Source organism: Notamacropus eugenii, chromosome 3, assembly GCF_028372415.1.
Source record: "Notamacropus eugenii isolate mMacEug1 chromosome 3, mMacEug1.pri_v2, whole genome shotgun sequence".
NCBI classification, from domain to species: domain Eukaryota; kingdom Metazoa; phylum Chordata; class Mammalia; order Diprotodontia; family Macropodidae; genus Notamacropus; species Notamacropus eugenii.
The window spans coordinates 52692684-52710679 of record NC_092874.1 but is presented as its reverse complement, the minus strand read 5'-3'; the positions used below and the strand labels follow the sequence as shown (position 1 = coordinate 52710679).

The window sequence follows — 17996 nt, the reverse complement described above, 5'->3', positions numbered from 1 at the left end:
TGAATCCATAACTCAGTCACCAACTGTTAGTCTGGAAAAGAGAAGGCTTGAGAAGTACATGGAATCTGCATTCACGTTTGAGAAATGATTCTGGAGACACAGAGTCAGAATCGTTAGGCTCATTTCAAAGGGCAGAGCCAGGGGTGGAGAGCAAAAGCTGTTGATAGAAGAAAGAATTGCCCCAAAGTTAGGACTATCCAGAAATGGAATGAGATGACTTAGAAGAGGAATGTCTTCTTCATTATGTGATTTAGTTTCAGGACTTAAAGGAACAGAAAGTCTCATGCTCAAATTACATGTTTGTTGAATGACATAAAAACTATGTGGGCAAACTCATATAAAAAAGTTGCAGGGAGAAGTGTTCTCTTCCACTTCATTGCCACCTTCTGGATACCTGAATTTCTCTAACCCAGAAAAATTAAACTAGATATAGATATAGATATAGTTGCATGTATACAGCTGCTCCCAGGAAGTCAAATCTATCCAGATAGTAGCCTGACCACCAAATGACCAATAGATATTAGGGACTATGCAGTTTTGTCCTGAAGTAAACAAAGGGAGTTGGATCTTTTGGTGTGGGGGCAGCAAGTTGCAGCCATTTTTGAATTCATTAATAAGGTCAGATAAAGCTAACCATGTGGGATTGTTAGAACTCCTTTGGAATAAGGGGTTATGTTCTTGCTTGTTTTTTTGTCACGCTGGGTTGTCTTGCCACCTCTGGCTAAAGAAGCCTGATCTGAATGGGCTACATCAGGAAAATTTCACATAGATCCTAGATCACTGCTTATCTGGAAGGTTATAGATAGCATTCCTGCTCAGGAACAAGTTGTACTAACTGAAGTCTGAAGTCCCTTTTATTTGTCTAATTCCATGAATAAACTACTTGGACCCCAGCAGGGTAAGGGAATAGTCACAGATAGAGTTGGGGAGATGGCTGAAGTCATTTCATAGAGAACTTTTAACTGGAAGAGACAAAAATAAATTACAGACTAAAGTACTGATTGCTTTGTACCTCTGTTCCAAAGGATTCATTCACTCTGAGTATCACAGATTGGACCACAATTGCTAGCGAATGTCAGGAGTAATTGTTTCTCTTTGGAAAAACAACCCTAGAGTCGTCCCCTCCCAACTTGATTTTTTTTTCTAATTAAAGGGGCTATCCCTTGATTCACTTCTTAAAGAGGCCTATTCATTGAATGGGCATTACCTCGCTCTAAGTGAGAATCTGAAAACGCCTTAGCCTAAAAGGGCCAGGGTCTCCCATTTCATTCTGGGCCATCTCCAGTCATCCTGATGAATATCTGGTCACTGCATCACATGGCTCTGGAGGAGAAAGTGAGATTGGTGACCTTGCATAGCCCTCCCTCACTCAAATCAAAGTCAGCTGCAAGTCATATCATTTCCCTGATGTCATGGTCACCTTCAAAAATGAAAGATAACCCAAGAAGGGATTGTTTAGAAGGGATTGTTCTTTAGATAGTATTATATAAAAAAGCTTCAGTCTCAGGAAACTCAAGTAACAATCTTGTTAATTCAAGTAACATCTGAAAGTTTCAACCTTTTAACTTTTATCCTACCAGGAATCTTAAAAATCGCTGTAAACAAGCTTAAGGAAGAGGCCATTGTTTTGGAAATTAAGTCAGATATATTACTTATCTTGTCTGGTATTTGTGAAAATCATAGTCAAAGGAAGGTATGTATTCCCCTGAATTAATAAATTATGTTATATGACCACATAACTGTTAGTTATCCAAAATCATGGAGGACAGAATTAGTACACGTCGTTCAGGAGTTTGCTCACTCTCACAGAAAAGTATGAATCCCAAAGCCTGGTGCATCAAAGAGGCAGAGAACTCTGACAGAAATTCCTTTTCTCAGATAAAAAAGTCTTAACAATTAGCAGCAGGAGTGGAAACGGTAGAAGCAAGAAATAGTAGAAGGTGGCAGGTTGCAAAGGGAATGGAGTAGGGAGAGGCAGCCCTGCAGCAAGTGGATAGTCCACCCTACAAAAAATCCCTTTATCAGTGATTGTTTCCATCATCATATTTGTATTTAAAAGTTATTCATGTAAAAGTTATTCCAAAAACAAAACTCCCAAAAGGTTGCAGAATTTTAGTCTTAGATTTAGCTGTACTCCACAAAGGCATACAGTATAAGGTCTTTTGTCTATAACGGGGAGAAAGTAAGGAAAGAGACAGGGACAAACAGGAATTAAATGTTTTATTCCAGAAATGTTGTCATGTAGTTTAATCCCATCCCTTGACGCTATTCATTTGAAAGAACTAGGTACAATATTTATGACTGAAAAGGTCCAATTAAAAAAAAATCAACATTAAAAATGTGTTATTTTCTCAACAATGTTTTACTGAGGGTAGAAAAACAGGATAAGGAAAAATAAAAATTATTTTAATAAATCTTAAATAAACAGGAAACGTTTGGAACTGAAGGAGTGGACATAATTCTTCATCTGATGAAAGTAGACCCTAAAAAGTTTCAGAGTGGATTAGGTCATAACCGACTTCTTTTTAGTACATTGGACTGCTTGTGGTAAGTATTTACAGTAACTATGTCTTGGTCCTGTAGGATGAGGGAGGTGGAAATAATCCCTAGAGAATTCTTTGGCATTTAAACCATGCCACAAAGATGACTCTACCGCTTTAAAAAAAAAAAATCCCAAAGAACTAAAACCTCCTTCCTTGTGCCTCCAGTAAAGCAGTTTAGTCTCTCAGTCTTAATTTCAGAAAATTCTTTCCATATCTATCCTAACTCCCCCTTATATTATCTAAGCACATCCCAAGAGAAACAAAGCTGTTTACCAGTACTCATACTCCATGTACTTTGTTAAGATAACAGTCTGTTATCAATCTCCTCTTCAATAGGCTGAAGAAATTCCTTTAACCTCTCTTCATAAGTGGTGTTTCTCCAACATTTTAATGATATTTTGTTCTTAACCTCACCCATAACTTCTCTAAATACTAATTTTCTCGGTGGAGAAAATGACACTTCTTATTTAAGACTAAACATTTCCTCTTTGATTCTCCAGTGTACTAAATTCACATGAGCTACATGGCTGTAAAGCTAATTCTCATCACACCCTTTCAGATACACTGTAAACAGTCATTTGCAGGACTGCCAAACTCATTTACAAATATACATGGGCAAGGGGCAGGCCTGCCAGCAATCCCTTAATTGGAGAGAAGAGAGAACACTTGAGTTCCTTGGGAGCAGACTCTTGTTCCTCTAAGTTTTGTCATAACCCAGGTCCTGTGTTAGTGCTCTGTGCAGAACTGGGCTTCGTAAGTGTTTGTTATATTGTGTTGGTGAAATGAGTCTCTACGTAGGATTTCCAAGTAGATTTAGAGGAGGGTACAAACCAAGTCTTTGTGACTTACTCAGTCTTTTCATCTGATTCTGCATGAGGGGCATAATGTCTTGTGTTCTCTTAATACAGAATACATAGATTGTACGATACTCTTTTAGGGGTAAAGGTTAGCTTGACTGGTGGGGTGCCCTTTCCTGTCCATTCATTGACATCCTAGTAGCATACGAAAGTCCCCGACACTATCAGACTGCTTAGCCTACAGTTTCACTCTAAAATGTATCTCTTTTAAAATCTTTTGAAACAAGAACAAGCATTTTTTTAAACTAATAGGTATGTAGTTATATGCTCCTTCCAATAAGTTGTGACAGTGAGCCTGAGTTCTCCCCTTATGTGCCTACATTCATTGTGAGTGCCATATCTTGAGAAAGTAAATACTGATTTTGAAAAGATACTTATCACTTTTTAATAAATTAAAAACACTTTGCATCACCTGCATCCAACTTTTATTTTTATATCTCAAGAACATCAACTCTTTGGCTTAAGGGAATGACTTAGATTTCTTTCAGAATGTCTGTTAATAAATCAAATGTGCCCTAACTTGTTTAGGTGCTGTATTTTGGGCTGTTACACCTTAGAAGACTACTTCCTTGAAAAAGAAGGTATTTTTCTACTTTTGGACCTGCTAGCTGTGAGTATTGCAACAACAACCATAACAACACAACAGCCAACATTTATGTAGTACTTACTGTGTGTCAGGCAACGTGCTAAGCACTCGGCAGTTATGGCATTTTGGTCCTCATAGTAGCCCTGGGAGTTCAGTGCTGTTATCCCTGTTCTTCAGATGAGGAAATTAAGGCAAACAGGCTTCCTGACTGCAGCCCTGGCTCTCTGTCCATTATATCTCCCAACTGTAAGAAATACAAATCAAACCAAAAAAAAGTGTCTGGATATTCTCTAAAAGTATAGCTCATGGATTTTCCCCCCCACGATATGAAATGTTTAAGGGCTGAATTTGTACTTGGAAAAAACATGCATTTTGTACAAATATTAAGTGCCATGATGAACAGTAATCCTTTATAAGAAAGTAAATAGAAGAAATGGGGAGAAGCACCCTATAGTAAAGAGGACTGCAGGGGCAACGAGGTGGTGCGGTGAATATACCACTAGCCCTAGAGTCTTGACTTCAAATACAGCCTCAGACACTTGAAACTTACTAGCTGTGTGACTTGGGGCAAGTCACTGAATTGCTTCCCCCTCCAGAAAAAAAAAAAAGACTACAGATCAGCCATTGCAGAGAAATCAGACATGAGCAGTAACTGTACAGTCATTTCCTACAAGCCTCATGGCTGTTCTTTTTGGGCTCCATGCTCAAGATGAGATGGAAATCCAAAATCAACTTCCTTAACTATTTCTACCACCTTTGAAATTCCAAGGAATTCCCAATTCCTTTCTAACATATCTATAGCCAGTTAAATTGGCAAGTTATTTAAAAGATAAATATAGGCTTGAGGGGATATTATATTAATTCTGAATAATTTTAAAATTAGCCAAGTTATTTCTATTTTTCCGTTACTGAGAAACTAGTGTTCAGGATGTTATTATTAATAAAATGCAGAGAATGTCAGTATTTTTATTATTTGGATTAAAGGAATAACTGAGGCAAATTTCTTTAAGAATATTTTTTGAATGGAAAAAACAACTCCTTGAGACTTTCTCACTTTGAATTGTGCCCTAAAATGGCCACATTTGCCAGAGCTTTGCTGTATTTGACTTTGCCATTATAGTGTAGACACTTGATTTTATCCAGGAAAAGGAAAATAAGCTTTCTTTTTAAATTGTATGAGGAGAAGCAACTACGTGGGAGTGAAGAGAAAATCATGAGAAAGTATAGTGTTTAAAATGGGGTTAGTGAGTGTAGAATACTGACCAGAAAACCTGTAACAAGAGGATTTCTGTGTTAGGCTGTAAAATGGTTGAGAAAAAGGATACCAACTGTTAGCACCTGCTGCGATGATCACGAGACTCAATTATATCAGCCTGTCCAAGAAATCTTGGATACAGATTTATTCTAACCAAAATTACAAAAGAATCCATGTTAAACTAGATCGACAACTTATTAAGTTACAGTAATTATTTGAATATGTGTATGTGTTTGTTTATATATATGAGACACACATATATACACACACATATATAGTATGTTGTATATACAGATATGCATACATAGTATATATATGTGTATATAAGTATACTTTCATATTGGCTAGTCATCTCTTCTCAGTAAGAAAATCTACTTAGAAACCAAATTAATAGTCATAAGTTTTCTAATGAACAGAGTTTCAATAGGTAGGTATTTTCCAACAATAGTCAAAGTACCTGATTTTTGCTCCTGTGACATTTATCATAGAATCATAGGATTTAGAAGTAGAAGGGACCTTCGAGATCAAGGAATGCAACCTTTTTATTTTAGAGATGAGAAACCTGAAATCCCAGAAAGTTAAATACCTTGCCCAAAACCACACAAAACTATTCAGCAATTTCATCTGAATTAGGACTTTTTCTCTCCAATTTTTACATATTCAGAGATATTTTCCATTACACTTCATGCATGATTTCTTTCCATTTAAACAGAAGAGTATCCCAAATATTATTGAATTAGATTCTCCTATCTTTAAAAAAATCATTTAGAAAAAAAATACAGAAACATTTCACTTTGCTTCTAAACACAATATCTCTTTGAATTTCTTTCAACTTTTTTCTTCTCTCTTTTTCTTGATAAAGTTAAACCAAAAAAACTTCTGTAATCTCATTCTTGGAATAATGGTGGAATTCTGTGATAATCCCAAAACCTCTGTTCATGTCAATACTTGGCGAGGGAAGAAAGACCAGACAGCTGCCAATCTCTTAATTAAGTTGTGGAGAGAAGAAGAAAAAGACTTAGGTGTAAAACGTGATGAAGATGGGAAGATAATTGGTAAATAGAAGCATATTTTTTAATATTTCATTTTTTCCCCAATTACATGTTGACAGTTTTTTAACATTTTAACATTTTTAAAAAGTTTTGAGTTCCAAATTCTGTCCCTCTTTCCTTCCCTCCCCCTTCCCTAAGACAGTAAGCAATTAGATACAGGTTGTACATGTACAATCATGTGAAACATTTCATTTTAGTCAGATTACTCATTTTATACAAGAAGACTGAAAGTGAAAAATAGTATTCTTTAGCCTGTATTCAAACAATATCAGTTTTTTCTCTGGAGATGTTGACTGGAGATGCCCCTGGGCAGCTAGGTGGTGCAGGGGATAGAGCACCAGTGCAGGAGTCAGGAGGACCTGAATTCAAATCTCACTTCAGACAACTTGACACTAACTAGCTGTGTGACCTTGGGCAAGTCACTTAAACCCCATTGCCTCATTCTGGGTCATCTCCAGTCATCCTGATGAATATCTGGTCACTGGATTCAGATGGCTCTGGAGGAGAAGTGAGGCTGGTGACCTGCACAGCCCTGCCTCACTCAAAACAAAGTCCAGTGCAAGTCATGTCATTATTTCTCTGATAGCATGGTCTTCTTCGGCAACAAAGGATGAACACACGCACGTACACATACACACACGATTATATTGCTGAAAATAATGGTCATTCACAGTTGTTCATTGTACAGTACTGCTGTTACTATGTACAACATTTTCCTGTTCTGTTCACTTCACTTTGTATCAGTTCGTAGAAGTCTTTACAGGTTTTTCTGAAATCAGCCTGCTTGTCATTTCTTATAGCACAATCATACTCCATTACAATCATATGTCATAGCTTGTTCAGCCATTCCCCAATTGATGGGTATCCCCTCAATTTCCAATTCTTAGCTGCCACAAAAAGAACTGCTACAAAAATTTTTGTACTAAGAGTTTCTTTTTCCTTTTTTTACATCTTTGGGATACAGACCTAGCAGTGGTATTGCTGGATCAGAGGGTATGCACAGTTTTATAGCTCTTTGGGCAAAGTTGCAAATTGCTCTCCAGTGTGACTGGGTCAGTTCACAACTTCACCAGCAGTACATTACTGTTCCAGTTTTCCCACATCCCCTCCAACAAACATCATTTTCCTTTTTTGTCATATTAGCCCATGTGATAGGTGTGAGGTGGTGCCTCAGAGTTGTTTTAATTTGCATTTCTCTATCAGTAGTGATCTAGAGCATTTTTTCTTATGACTATAGCTTTGACTTCTCTTCATGAAAATTGGGGAATGGCTTTTTAAATACAATCATATTGATAACAGTAAATGGATTAAAATAAAAATGAATAAAATATATATTTTATAAAAGAGTTCTTCACAAGGTATCAGAAAAGTATGAAGAAGCTTCATCCTTGTTAAGGACATGTTGAAAATACAGTAGATCTTTTTGCCAGAGTGTTGGTGGAAGCCCCAGTTATTGGCAAATCTCTTGTACAGGTGTTTGTTTCTTTTGCAAACAAAGTTTGCAAAGTTTTCTCCCCAAGACAAGATTATGTCACCCTCAGACAGGTGCTTTTTCAAGACAATTTTCATTCTCCCCATCAAAGTGGAATTTAGAAATGGAAAGGATCTGAAAATAGTAGTCCAACGCCCACCAGCATGTAGATGAGGAAGCCAAGAGTAGTCATTGCTCAAATTTATGTTTGAGTTTTAAAGTCTGTAAAGTTCTCCTTCCAACAGTCCTGTAGATAGGGAGTATAAATATTATTGCCTTCAATAAATGAAGATAGCTCCAGCCGGTCAGGGTCAGAGTCAAGTTCAAACCCCAAGTCTTTTGGCTTTGAAGTCCAAAATACTCTCCACAATACCTCCCTATTGAATGAAAAGTCATTTTTCTTTTGTTTCCTCTAAAAAACATGTGGTAAATGTGTAAATGGATCCCCTCTGTTCTAGCTGTCAAGATTAGTACAAGATCCTGAGCCATAGGGCACCAGCCTCAAGGGCCAGTAAGTTCAACCTCAGAGCTGGACTCCTCAGCAGGCTTCTTTGCTTTTAAACTCTCAGTCTTCTATGTTTACGCTGTGACAGATCAGGAAAATGTTTGCAGCCTTTGTGAGTTTTCTGAATCTTACAAAGTAAAATGGACCTTTCAAATATCTTTACAAAGTGCAACATCGATCACTAAAAATCTGAAAGGGGCTTTATGTCACCCTTATACTATAAAATCTCTCAAGAGAATTTGTTCTTTGCATATAAATACTTTTTAGGGGCACCTCACTTTACCAAATAAATGTGTTCTTAAAAGTTTGCATAAATTAATTTTTATAAATTGAATCAGGTTTTCCTATTGACTTACATTATTGTTTCAAATGTGTTTTATCATTGTTTTAAACTGATTTTTTTGTCATTGAATCCTGATGCTATGACTTTAGATTTTTCTGTTCCATCTGTCTCCCTGTCTTTAACTTCTTCTATGCTATGTAATTAATTATAAGTAAGTCAATAGATCAATTCATTAGAGAAGTTGGAGTCTTTAAGGAATCGTTTAGGTGAAGATGAATCTTTTCACAAAAACCCCTTGTTTATTTGTTTTGTAAGTTTAATAAATGAATTTATATTACATTCTAGTAATATAGTAACCCAAGCTATAGTGTTATAAAGTAAAAAGAACTAGTAAGTATTGCCTTAGTGGTTAATTATAGTTGGTACTAAACAAATATTGAATGCAATTGAATGAGAATGATTTTTATTTAACATATAAAATTTTCATAAGTGAATAAAAATGTCAAAGGAACATGAGAACTTCTTAAAACATCTTTTTCTCTGCAGCTTACTGTTCCTCTGAAGCAATGCTTCTACAGCTCATTCATAAACATAAAGATTTGAATCACACAACCTTAGGGTTGTCTGTTTCCTCAGAAGACATCTTGCACAAGTCCGACCCCAGTTACCAGTGATTTCTGCATTATCTCCAACAATCCTCCAAGTGTTAAGGAGGTTTTTTTAGGCTGGAATTTACTCATCTGTATCTTCCACTCCATGCTCCCAAATCTCTTCTCCAATTCCAAACCAAGGAGGTTTACTTTCTTCCCCATTGGCAGCCCTTCATACTTTGAAAATGACTGTCATCTCTTTCTTACATTTTTTTTTTCTCTCTAAACATGCCTAGTTCCTTCCATAGATCTCTACCTACAGTTTCTAGTCCTGTATAACCTCAGAACCCCTGGGCCTTAGCACTCATTCCAACACTGAATCCTGTAGGTTTCTGGGCCTTTCCATCTGCCCTGCAGCTGTACTCTCTGTTTTTTGTCCACTCCATCAAGGTGAGAGCTCCTTGACAATAAGGGATTCTCCAGATTTTTCAGGACTTAGCACAGTGGGCTTGGTACACAGTAAGCACTCTCACCCATCTATCCATTCCTGTCACTATCCAGGTCACCGTCCACTATCACTTTCATATCACTGTCATATCCACTATCACCTTCTTGGGTGAATTAACACCTTGCAAAGCAAACTATACTTTGCCCCCATTCCTCAATTACCACACATCCCACATTAGTAAAGTACAGATTAGTGACATGTAATATTTATAGAGTTCATTAAGGATATCATACTATATATGTTTATATATATTTTTTCCTAACAGCCTTTTTATTCTTATTATAGTTTTGTTTAAACCCTAATTACCCTAATTACTCTGTTTAGTCATCTTTAAATGGAAATCATTTTCCTTAAACAAACTTTGAGTTCCTCCTTTTAAAATAACAAGTTATTCTTCTTTATTAGTGCTTAATTTTGAATTATTGAATCACAGAATAATTTTATTTATGTCATAGTACATAATAGACAAGAAGAGATTGTCATTCTTAACCTGACATTATTTAATAAGTTTCAAAATTAGGATAGATAGTTCTATGGAAGAGCCCTTTTAAATAAAATCATTTTGAAATCAGTTTCATGTATTAAAGAATGAAACTGAAAATTCTCAAATTTTCTCCTTAACAATGAAAAAAAACAAGAATATAGACTGTGAGAGATGGCAAAGAGTTAAATTACTACAGAAGTTGTTGTTAGTTGATGGAGTAATTGAGAGTAAGTCAGATAATAAGAAGGTTAGCAGGTTACAGGTGGACTCAACCAATCAGCAGACAGACAGTGGCCTTCAGAAAACCACAGAATCAGGATAGGGGCCAATCTGGCCTGCGGTGGTTCAGAAAAATGACTGGGAAGAACCAGGAGAAAGCTTTTCTTCTTTGTGCTTGCCTAATAAGCTACTTGCCTATTAACTTCTCTGCCCATGGGGGAGAAAAAGCACAAAATTAGGCACATTTCATATGTTAGAGAAGGAAGGGGAAACTTGTGAAGGAGACATGTAAGGGGTGTGTAAAGAGGTAGTGACCTGAAGGGGAACGGACCAATCTCTCCCCCGATGGGAGGATTTGTTTTGAATTAACTGTATATAGCTCATCTCACTTCTGTACTCAGCGCTCCCTCTTCCTGAAAGAAGATGAGGGCCCACGTTAGCCAGTGTTCAGTTCCTCTGAACTCGGCTGCAGTAAATTTTCCTTGATACCTTACGAAGTGTCAAGCGTGTTTCTAACATAGACTTAAAATTTTCTTTTCTTCACAGTATATGTTATTAATCTATTAAATACAATTCATTGTAAAGTAGATAATTATTCTAATAACTGTAACTCTTTCTCTTGTTTTATTTTCCATGATATTCAACATTAGATGCAAAGAAACCTCTAATGACTAGTTTTCAAGAAGAACAAAAAGTCATTCCAATGCCTGCCAGCTGTCCTACTACTTCAATCATGGAGGTCTCTGAAAATATCAGAGCAAAAATTTATGCTGTATTAGGCAAACTAGGTAAGAGTTTAGCCAAACTCATGGAAATGGCCAAGTGATAAAAGACATTTGGGTCACAATCCATGGAGCTTATATCTTGGCCCAGTAACTTGTTAACTGCTCTACCTGTGCCTCTGTTCCCTGCCATCCCTACAGTTACGTGGTTTCCAAGAAGAGCCTAACATTTGTCCATTCATTTGCTGTTGCTTGCATTCTCTCTGTGTGTCTCTCCGTCTCTCTGCCTCTGCCTCTGTCTCTGTCTCTTTGTTTCTCTTTGTATGTCTCTGTCTCTCTGTCTCTCTGTCTCTCTCTCTCTCTCTCTCTCTCTCCTCCTTTTCTCTGCCTTCCCCATTTCCCTCTCTTGCTCCCCCTACCTCCTACTCATCCCACCAAAATCTCACCTAACAATTATGGGCCTAGTTCCCTTTAAGTCCCTGTTGATGTGAATGTGGTCCTTCCAACTAATTTCCATCTGTCCTGATTTGTTATCTCCCCCAGTTAGAATATGAGCTCTTTGAAAACAAGGAATGTTTCACTTTACCCTTCGCACAGTGGTTAGAAAGTAAATTCTTATGAAGTGCTTCTCTGTCACATCCCCTTCAATCTAATTGTACTGTCACCTAGCCCACATCTCTACGTCTTCCAAATAATAGCATTCAAGATTTTGTCCAATGCTTTGATGAAATGTTAGACACCAAATATGATCAAAAAAAGAAAATAGTATTCTGTAGCTCTGTTTTTCTTCAAAATTATACAGGTTATTTTTGTGATTACTCCTTGCTTTTCTAGATATTCATTAACCATCCCTTTAATGATATCCATTAGAATTTTGCTGAGAATCAAAGTCAGGCTCACTAAGATATAGTTTTATGACTCCATTTTCTCTTCCCTTTTATGAAATTCAGGCTATTTGCCCTTCTTCTTTCCTAGAGTACCTCTCTCCCTCTCCCTCTCCCTCTCTCCCCGTCCCTCTCCCTCTCTCCCCCTCCCTCTCCCTCTCTCCCCGTCCCTCTCCCTCTCTCCCCGTCCCTCTCCCTCTCTCCCCCTCCCTCTCCCTCTCTCCCCCTCCCTCTCCCTCTCCCTCCCTCCCCCTCCCTCCCCTCCCTCTCCCTCCCTCCCCCTCCCTCTCCCTCCCTCCCCCTCCCTCTCCCTCCCTCCCCCTCCCTCTCCCTCTCTCCCCCTCCCTCTCCATTTCTCTCCCTCCCTCTCCCTCTCCCTCCCTCTCCCTCTCTCCCCCTCCCTCTCCCTCCCTCTCCCTCTCTCTCCCTCCCTCTCCCTCTCTCCCCCTCCCTCTCCCTCTCTCTTGCCTTTCAAAGATCATCAACAATAGATCAGCAGTCACACCTGCCCCTTTAGGATACATCTTATGCAAGGTGACTTGACTTCATCAAGAGCATCTCGGTTCCCTTTTGCTTTTTTCTTACTTATCTTGGAAATCAACTCCGTTTTAGCCATTCTGGGCCTTGCCTGTCTGAAGGTCATTCTTGGCAGGAAAAACAGAAGCACAGTAAGAACTGAACTGCTCTGCCTTCCTGCCGTCATCAGTTGGTATAATCATTTCACTTGCCCACATCAGCAGTTCTGTTCCTTATCTTCTTCCTTTTCCATGATAGAAAAGAACACCACTGCTGCCGCCACCACTTTTTTGTTCTCCCTAGTTTTCTCTCCAGCTTCAGATAATTATGAGCTTTAACACTTGGCCACCAAACTTCCAGGACCATGCCATGCTTATTGTTGTTTTCATCTTCTGTACACTTTTTTAAACTAAATTTCTGAGTGGCTCCCTTGTGTGGACCATCCACAGTCATCTCTTTATTTTTTTTTTCACAGCAGAACATCTTAATAATTTATTGAAGTCATTTATTGCATAAGTCTCTGGACTCTTTTTTATAATAATATTCTGGTAATCTGATAATTCTCATAGTATCTTGATCTGTTTTTCAGTTTTTCTAATGAGGTGTTTTACATTCTCTTCTATTTTTCATTCTTTTTATTTTATTTTATTATTTATTGATGTATTATAAAGTCATTAGCTTCCCCTTGCCCAGTTCTAATTTTTAAGGAGTTATTTTCTTTGGTAAGTTGTTGGATCTCTTTTTCTAATTGACTTTCTTTTCATGATTTCCTTCTTTTCTTACATTACTCATTTCTTTTTCCAATTTTTCCTCAACCCTTCTAATTTGATTTTTAAAGTTCTTTTTAAGCTCTTCCAGTCACTCTTTTTGGACTTGTGATCAGTTTTTTTCTTAAGCTTTAAAAGTAGCTATCTACAGTCTGGTTTTTTACTTATTTTTAAATGGCCTATTTCTTCACTGTTAACTTTATGTTAGAGTCAGCCTCTGTACCTGGGGTGTGGGGGATAATGTCTCAGGCTTCAGATTTTTGGTGCTTTGTTTTCTGAGCCTCTATCTGGAGGCATTGATGAACAATTATTTTTTTTAATGTTTTATTTATTTATTTCTTGCCAGGAATTAAAATCAGAGTCACTGGCCGCCAGTTTGCAGATTGCACTTTCCTTTTTTGAAAAGCAGAATGACATTTGATCTTCACTAAACATATAGCATGGCTTCATTTGTCCAGAATCTTTCAATGATCCTTGACAATGGTTTAGTGATCACATTTGCCAGTTCTTTCAGTATGCTGTGATGTAGTTCATCTGAGCTTGGTGACAAAACTTCTCCAGGTGTTCTTTTATTATCTCCTTGCTTATTTTCTATTTTAATTCTCCATCAGACTATTTTGTTTTGCCATTTCCAGTTCAGACGTTATACCTTAGCTATTGTGAAATCAGGAAAGCCTTTATTAATATTTATGTCCATTCCCCCTGAATGGATGGGTAGCCTCCCCAGTAAGGTTACAGGAAGACTACCCACAGTGATCTCCTTAGACAACTCTCCCTTTTCCTTCTCATCAGAATTGTTTCTCTTTGTGTCTTGGGATTTTCGGTTTTGAGAGCTTCCAGGGCCAACTTTCTCTCTTGATTTTTTTATCTGTAGAATTCTACCTGTCTTTTCTCTGAACTCTGAAATTTGTTCTCCTGCAGTCTAGGATGCACACCAAACTCTTCCTGAGTTTCCTTTTCTTCTGTATAATAAATTGGAATGTGCAGTGGTCTCTTCCCCCCAAAGTTACCACTGTTTTCATCCCAGCAATAGTTCCTCCTTGTTGGAAAATCAGATCCAAATAGAATTTCAACTTCTTGGTTCCTGCACCTTTTGAGAGATGAGACTAACAGTAAGGCCAGTTCAGAAAATTATTAGCTGCTTTGCCTATGGCAGCAAGGGAGCTTCAGCAAATGTCCAGATACTTGAAAGCCACCACACTACTCTGTAATAAAGTCTCTGCTGGGACTGCAGTCTCCTTCCCTAACTCTTCATTTAGTTCCCCTTTTTTGTTCAGGTGATCTGTATTACTCTCAGCACAATACTGTTTCTTGTTCTACTCCCTCCAGTCTTCACCATGCTTGGCCCCCTGGTTCCTAACATTCCTCTGAGTGGGCAGCTCCTCGGTGTGGTGGCCATCCCCTTTGGCACTGTTCCCCAAACATAAGGACCAAGGGACCAGCTAGTCACACCTGCCCTTTTGCTAATCAGAAGACCAATTGTGGAGGATGAACTACACAAGGATTTCTTCTCAGTATAGAATAGTCTACCCTGCCACAAACTTGGAACTAGTTTGCTTCTTTTAAATAAACAGGATGCTTTCCAAGTCAAGTGAGAGGCATGATCACCCCAAGTCTCAGTGAGGTCAAATTTGCCCCCTTCTGGTGGGATTTCTAACTCATCTTCCGTTTTTCAGGGAACAGCATAAGGGAGAAAGGACTTCCCCAGCCTTCCTGGGCACACCTGCTGCCTCCTAGATGTCAAGTTCATTTCCCACATCCTCAACTGCAGTTCTCTTGTTGTTTTCTTCTCCTATTTCCCAGTATCTATAAAATAGACTCTTTACCTTCATCATTGCTTCCCTACCCACCATACTCTAATCTATGGTTTCCTACTGTACTTTGACCATCACCCTAGACTTCCTTTCTTTATATTTTCAGCTGCTATAGCAGGTCCTAAGCACCTGGATCTCACCCACTGTCCTTTCTGTTCTCTTGCTCTTCAGCTGCAGAATACTATTTGAGAGCTATGCAGGTGTGGCCTATTACAAATTAATACTGTCCATTTTCCAATGCAGTACCTACCCAACCAGCTCATTGGGAGGATCAAATGATATAATGTACATGTAAAGCACTGAGCAAATCTAGCCAGTCTCCATCTTAATTTGGCCAAACTATATACAGCCTTATGTTGCGTTACTGTGCCTCTCCAAATAGATTGTTCCGTCCTTGAGGTCAGGGACTCTGTTTTATTCCACTCCTACACTCAGTAGCCAGCAAGCATTCAACTGAATATGTGAATAAATCAACAGTGCACATTTAATTCATTGTTTTGAGTTGCAGAAGCTAAACTGGGGCAGCCTTCTTCTATAGGGAAATTTCCAGAATAGGCCCTGCACTCAAGCATCTCCCATTCAATTAGGGAGAATTTTTCAATTCTGAATGAGGAGTCATAATAATAGAGAAAAGTAGTAACCATGCCACTGAAGATTACTTACCACCTAGGGAACTGGTCATCCTGTTTGGAATCACAATCATGGACTAAGTCTAAGGACTTAAAGATGGAAGGAGCATTAGAGGTCATCTGATCCAACTCCTTCACTTTTCCTATGAAGAAGCTGAGACCCAAAGTGGTTAAGTAAGGGCCCCAGGGTCACACAGGCATTAAGTTACACAACACCTATTCCACTCTAGCTTTTCTAATCCCAAGGTCAGCACTCCTAGAGTCCCTAGACTGACTGATATATTAGTCAACAAAGTCTTTTTTGTACTGGGAAGATACAATAAAACCACCACACCCTGTCCAGATTCTTCTAAAATAGCTCAGAAACATTCTCTTATTTTAAAAATTGAACCACCGAGCAGAAAGAAGACTTTTTTCTCTCCACAGTTACTGTAAAATAAGGAACTGTCAGCAGCTAATCAGCACAGATTCATGGGCAGAAAGCAGTCAGTCACAGAAGTAAGGTGTTAAATTGAGTTGAGGCCAGAAGTGGTTAGCTACCAGCATTCATTTCAGTGAAAAGTATGTGTTTTCTCATGTCTTCCATGCTGTTAAAGTAATTCCTATTTTATAAACTTCATTTAGATTTTGAAAATCTACCAGGCTTGTCCGCTGAAGATTTTGTCACACTCTGTGTCATACATAGATATCTTGATTTTAAAGTGAGTATCTTCTTATGATCCTACAATTGATGTGCTGCAAAAAAACAAGCACTGTAAGAAACCCACTGGTAGCTGTGAGTACTGGATGCTGGCATTATGGATGTACCACATAATTGTTAGCTTCCATAGGATATTTGATATTATTATAAAAATATAACCTGTACTAATTTACATCCTCTTCACAGGACAACCTTAGTTCTTTTTCATTCAGATTCATGGTTTTTGTAAGGATATAGAGAATTAACATGTAAACAAATATAAAATATTAACATGTAAAAGGTAAAATGACAAAGACTGGGCTTAGTTAAGTGTTTTTAATTAGTTTTTCATAGATATGTTGGGTTTTATACATCTCCATAATTTCCTAAAATATACCTCCCCACCCCTCTCAGAGAGCCATCTCATTAAAGACCAAAATAAAAGAGGAAGAAGAGGGAACAGACCAACCCAACTGATCAGGAACATAGAGAAATCAGAACATTGGTAGTGTGTGACACTTCTGGACCTCCTGCCACCCCTTCTTCCAAGCCAAGCTTATTAGTCATTTTGCAACATTCACTTTAGAGTTTTTTTTTTCTGGTGGTTCTTTCTGTTTCTCTTGTGGTCCTGGAGTGTATTGTTTCCTAGGTTCTGCTTACATTGCTCTGGGTGGGTTCATAGAGATCTTCCTATGCTTCTTTGTATTTATCCCATTTGTCATTTCTTACAGCGTAGTAATATCTCCTTACATTCATGTATTACAGTTTGGTTAGCCCTTCCCTAATTGATGACATCTGTTTCCCACTCTTTGCTATCACACAAAGTGCTGCTATAAATATTTTGGTATATCCATGGGGACTATCCTGTTGTCAGGGGCCACCCTGGGGTATAAGACTAATAATAGAATATTTAGAGAGAGGTAGTGGTATAGTGGATAGAGTGCCATGCCTGGAGTCAGAAAACACTCTTCTTTCTGATTGCAAATCTGGCCTCAGATGCTTACTAGCTGTATGACCATGGGCAAGTCATTTCACTTTGTTAACCTCAGTTCCTCATCTGTAAAATGAGTTGGAGAAGGAAATGACAAACCCCTCCAGTATTTCTGCCAAGAAAACTCCCAATGGGGTCATGAAGAATTGGACACTACTGAACAATGACAACAAAAAATGGAATATTAGGTCAAAGGGTATGTATCTTTTAGTCATTTTATTTGATTTCAATCTCAGTTCAATTTCAGATAATTTCCTGTTTATTTCTAACGTGGTTGTGCTAATTGACAACTCTAACAATAAGGTGCTGTGGTGCCTCTCTTCCCATAACCCCTCTCACACTGACTATTCCAATCTTTTGTCATCTTTGCCCATTTGCAGGGTGTGAGGTGGATCTTCAGTGTCCTTTGGACTTCGTTGTTGTTACTCAGTCATTTTTCAGTCATGTCTCACTCTTCGTGACCCCATTTGGGGTTTTCTTGGCAGAGATACTGGAGTAGTTTGCCATTTCCTTCTCCAGCTCATTTTACAGATGAGGGAACTGAGGCAAACAGGGTGAAGTGACTTGCCCAGGATCAGACAGTAAGTATGTGAAGCCAGATTTAAATTCAGGTCTTCCCGGCTTCAGGGTTGACACTCTCT

The 17996-nt window shown here is 38.2% G+C and overlaps 1 protein-coding gene across 9 annotated transcripts in view; it reads left to right on the top strand.

Annotated features, from left to right (window-relative positions):
- Positions 1-17996, top strand: part of CFAP69 (cilia and flagella associated protein 69) — a 99079-nt gene that overhangs the window by 40866 nt on the left and 40217 nt on the right. For all 9 annotated transcript variants that reach the window (XR_011976651.1, XM_072651525.1, XM_072651529.1 and 6 more), the window contains 6 exons: positions 1581-1693; positions 2429-2547; positions 3929-4010; positions 6104-6296; positions 11004-11141; positions 16310-16386. Coding sequence is in view for 8 of the 9 variants with exons in the window: in XM_072651525.1 (XP_072507626.1) it covers positions 1581-1693; positions 2429-2547; positions 3929-4010; positions 6104-6296; positions 11004-11141; positions 16310-16386 (722 nt within the window). In the remaining variant the exon portion in view is untranslated. The remainder of the gene's footprint in view (positions 1-1580; positions 1694-2428; positions 2548-3928; positions 4011-6103; positions 6297-11003; positions 11142-16309; positions 16387-17996) is intronic.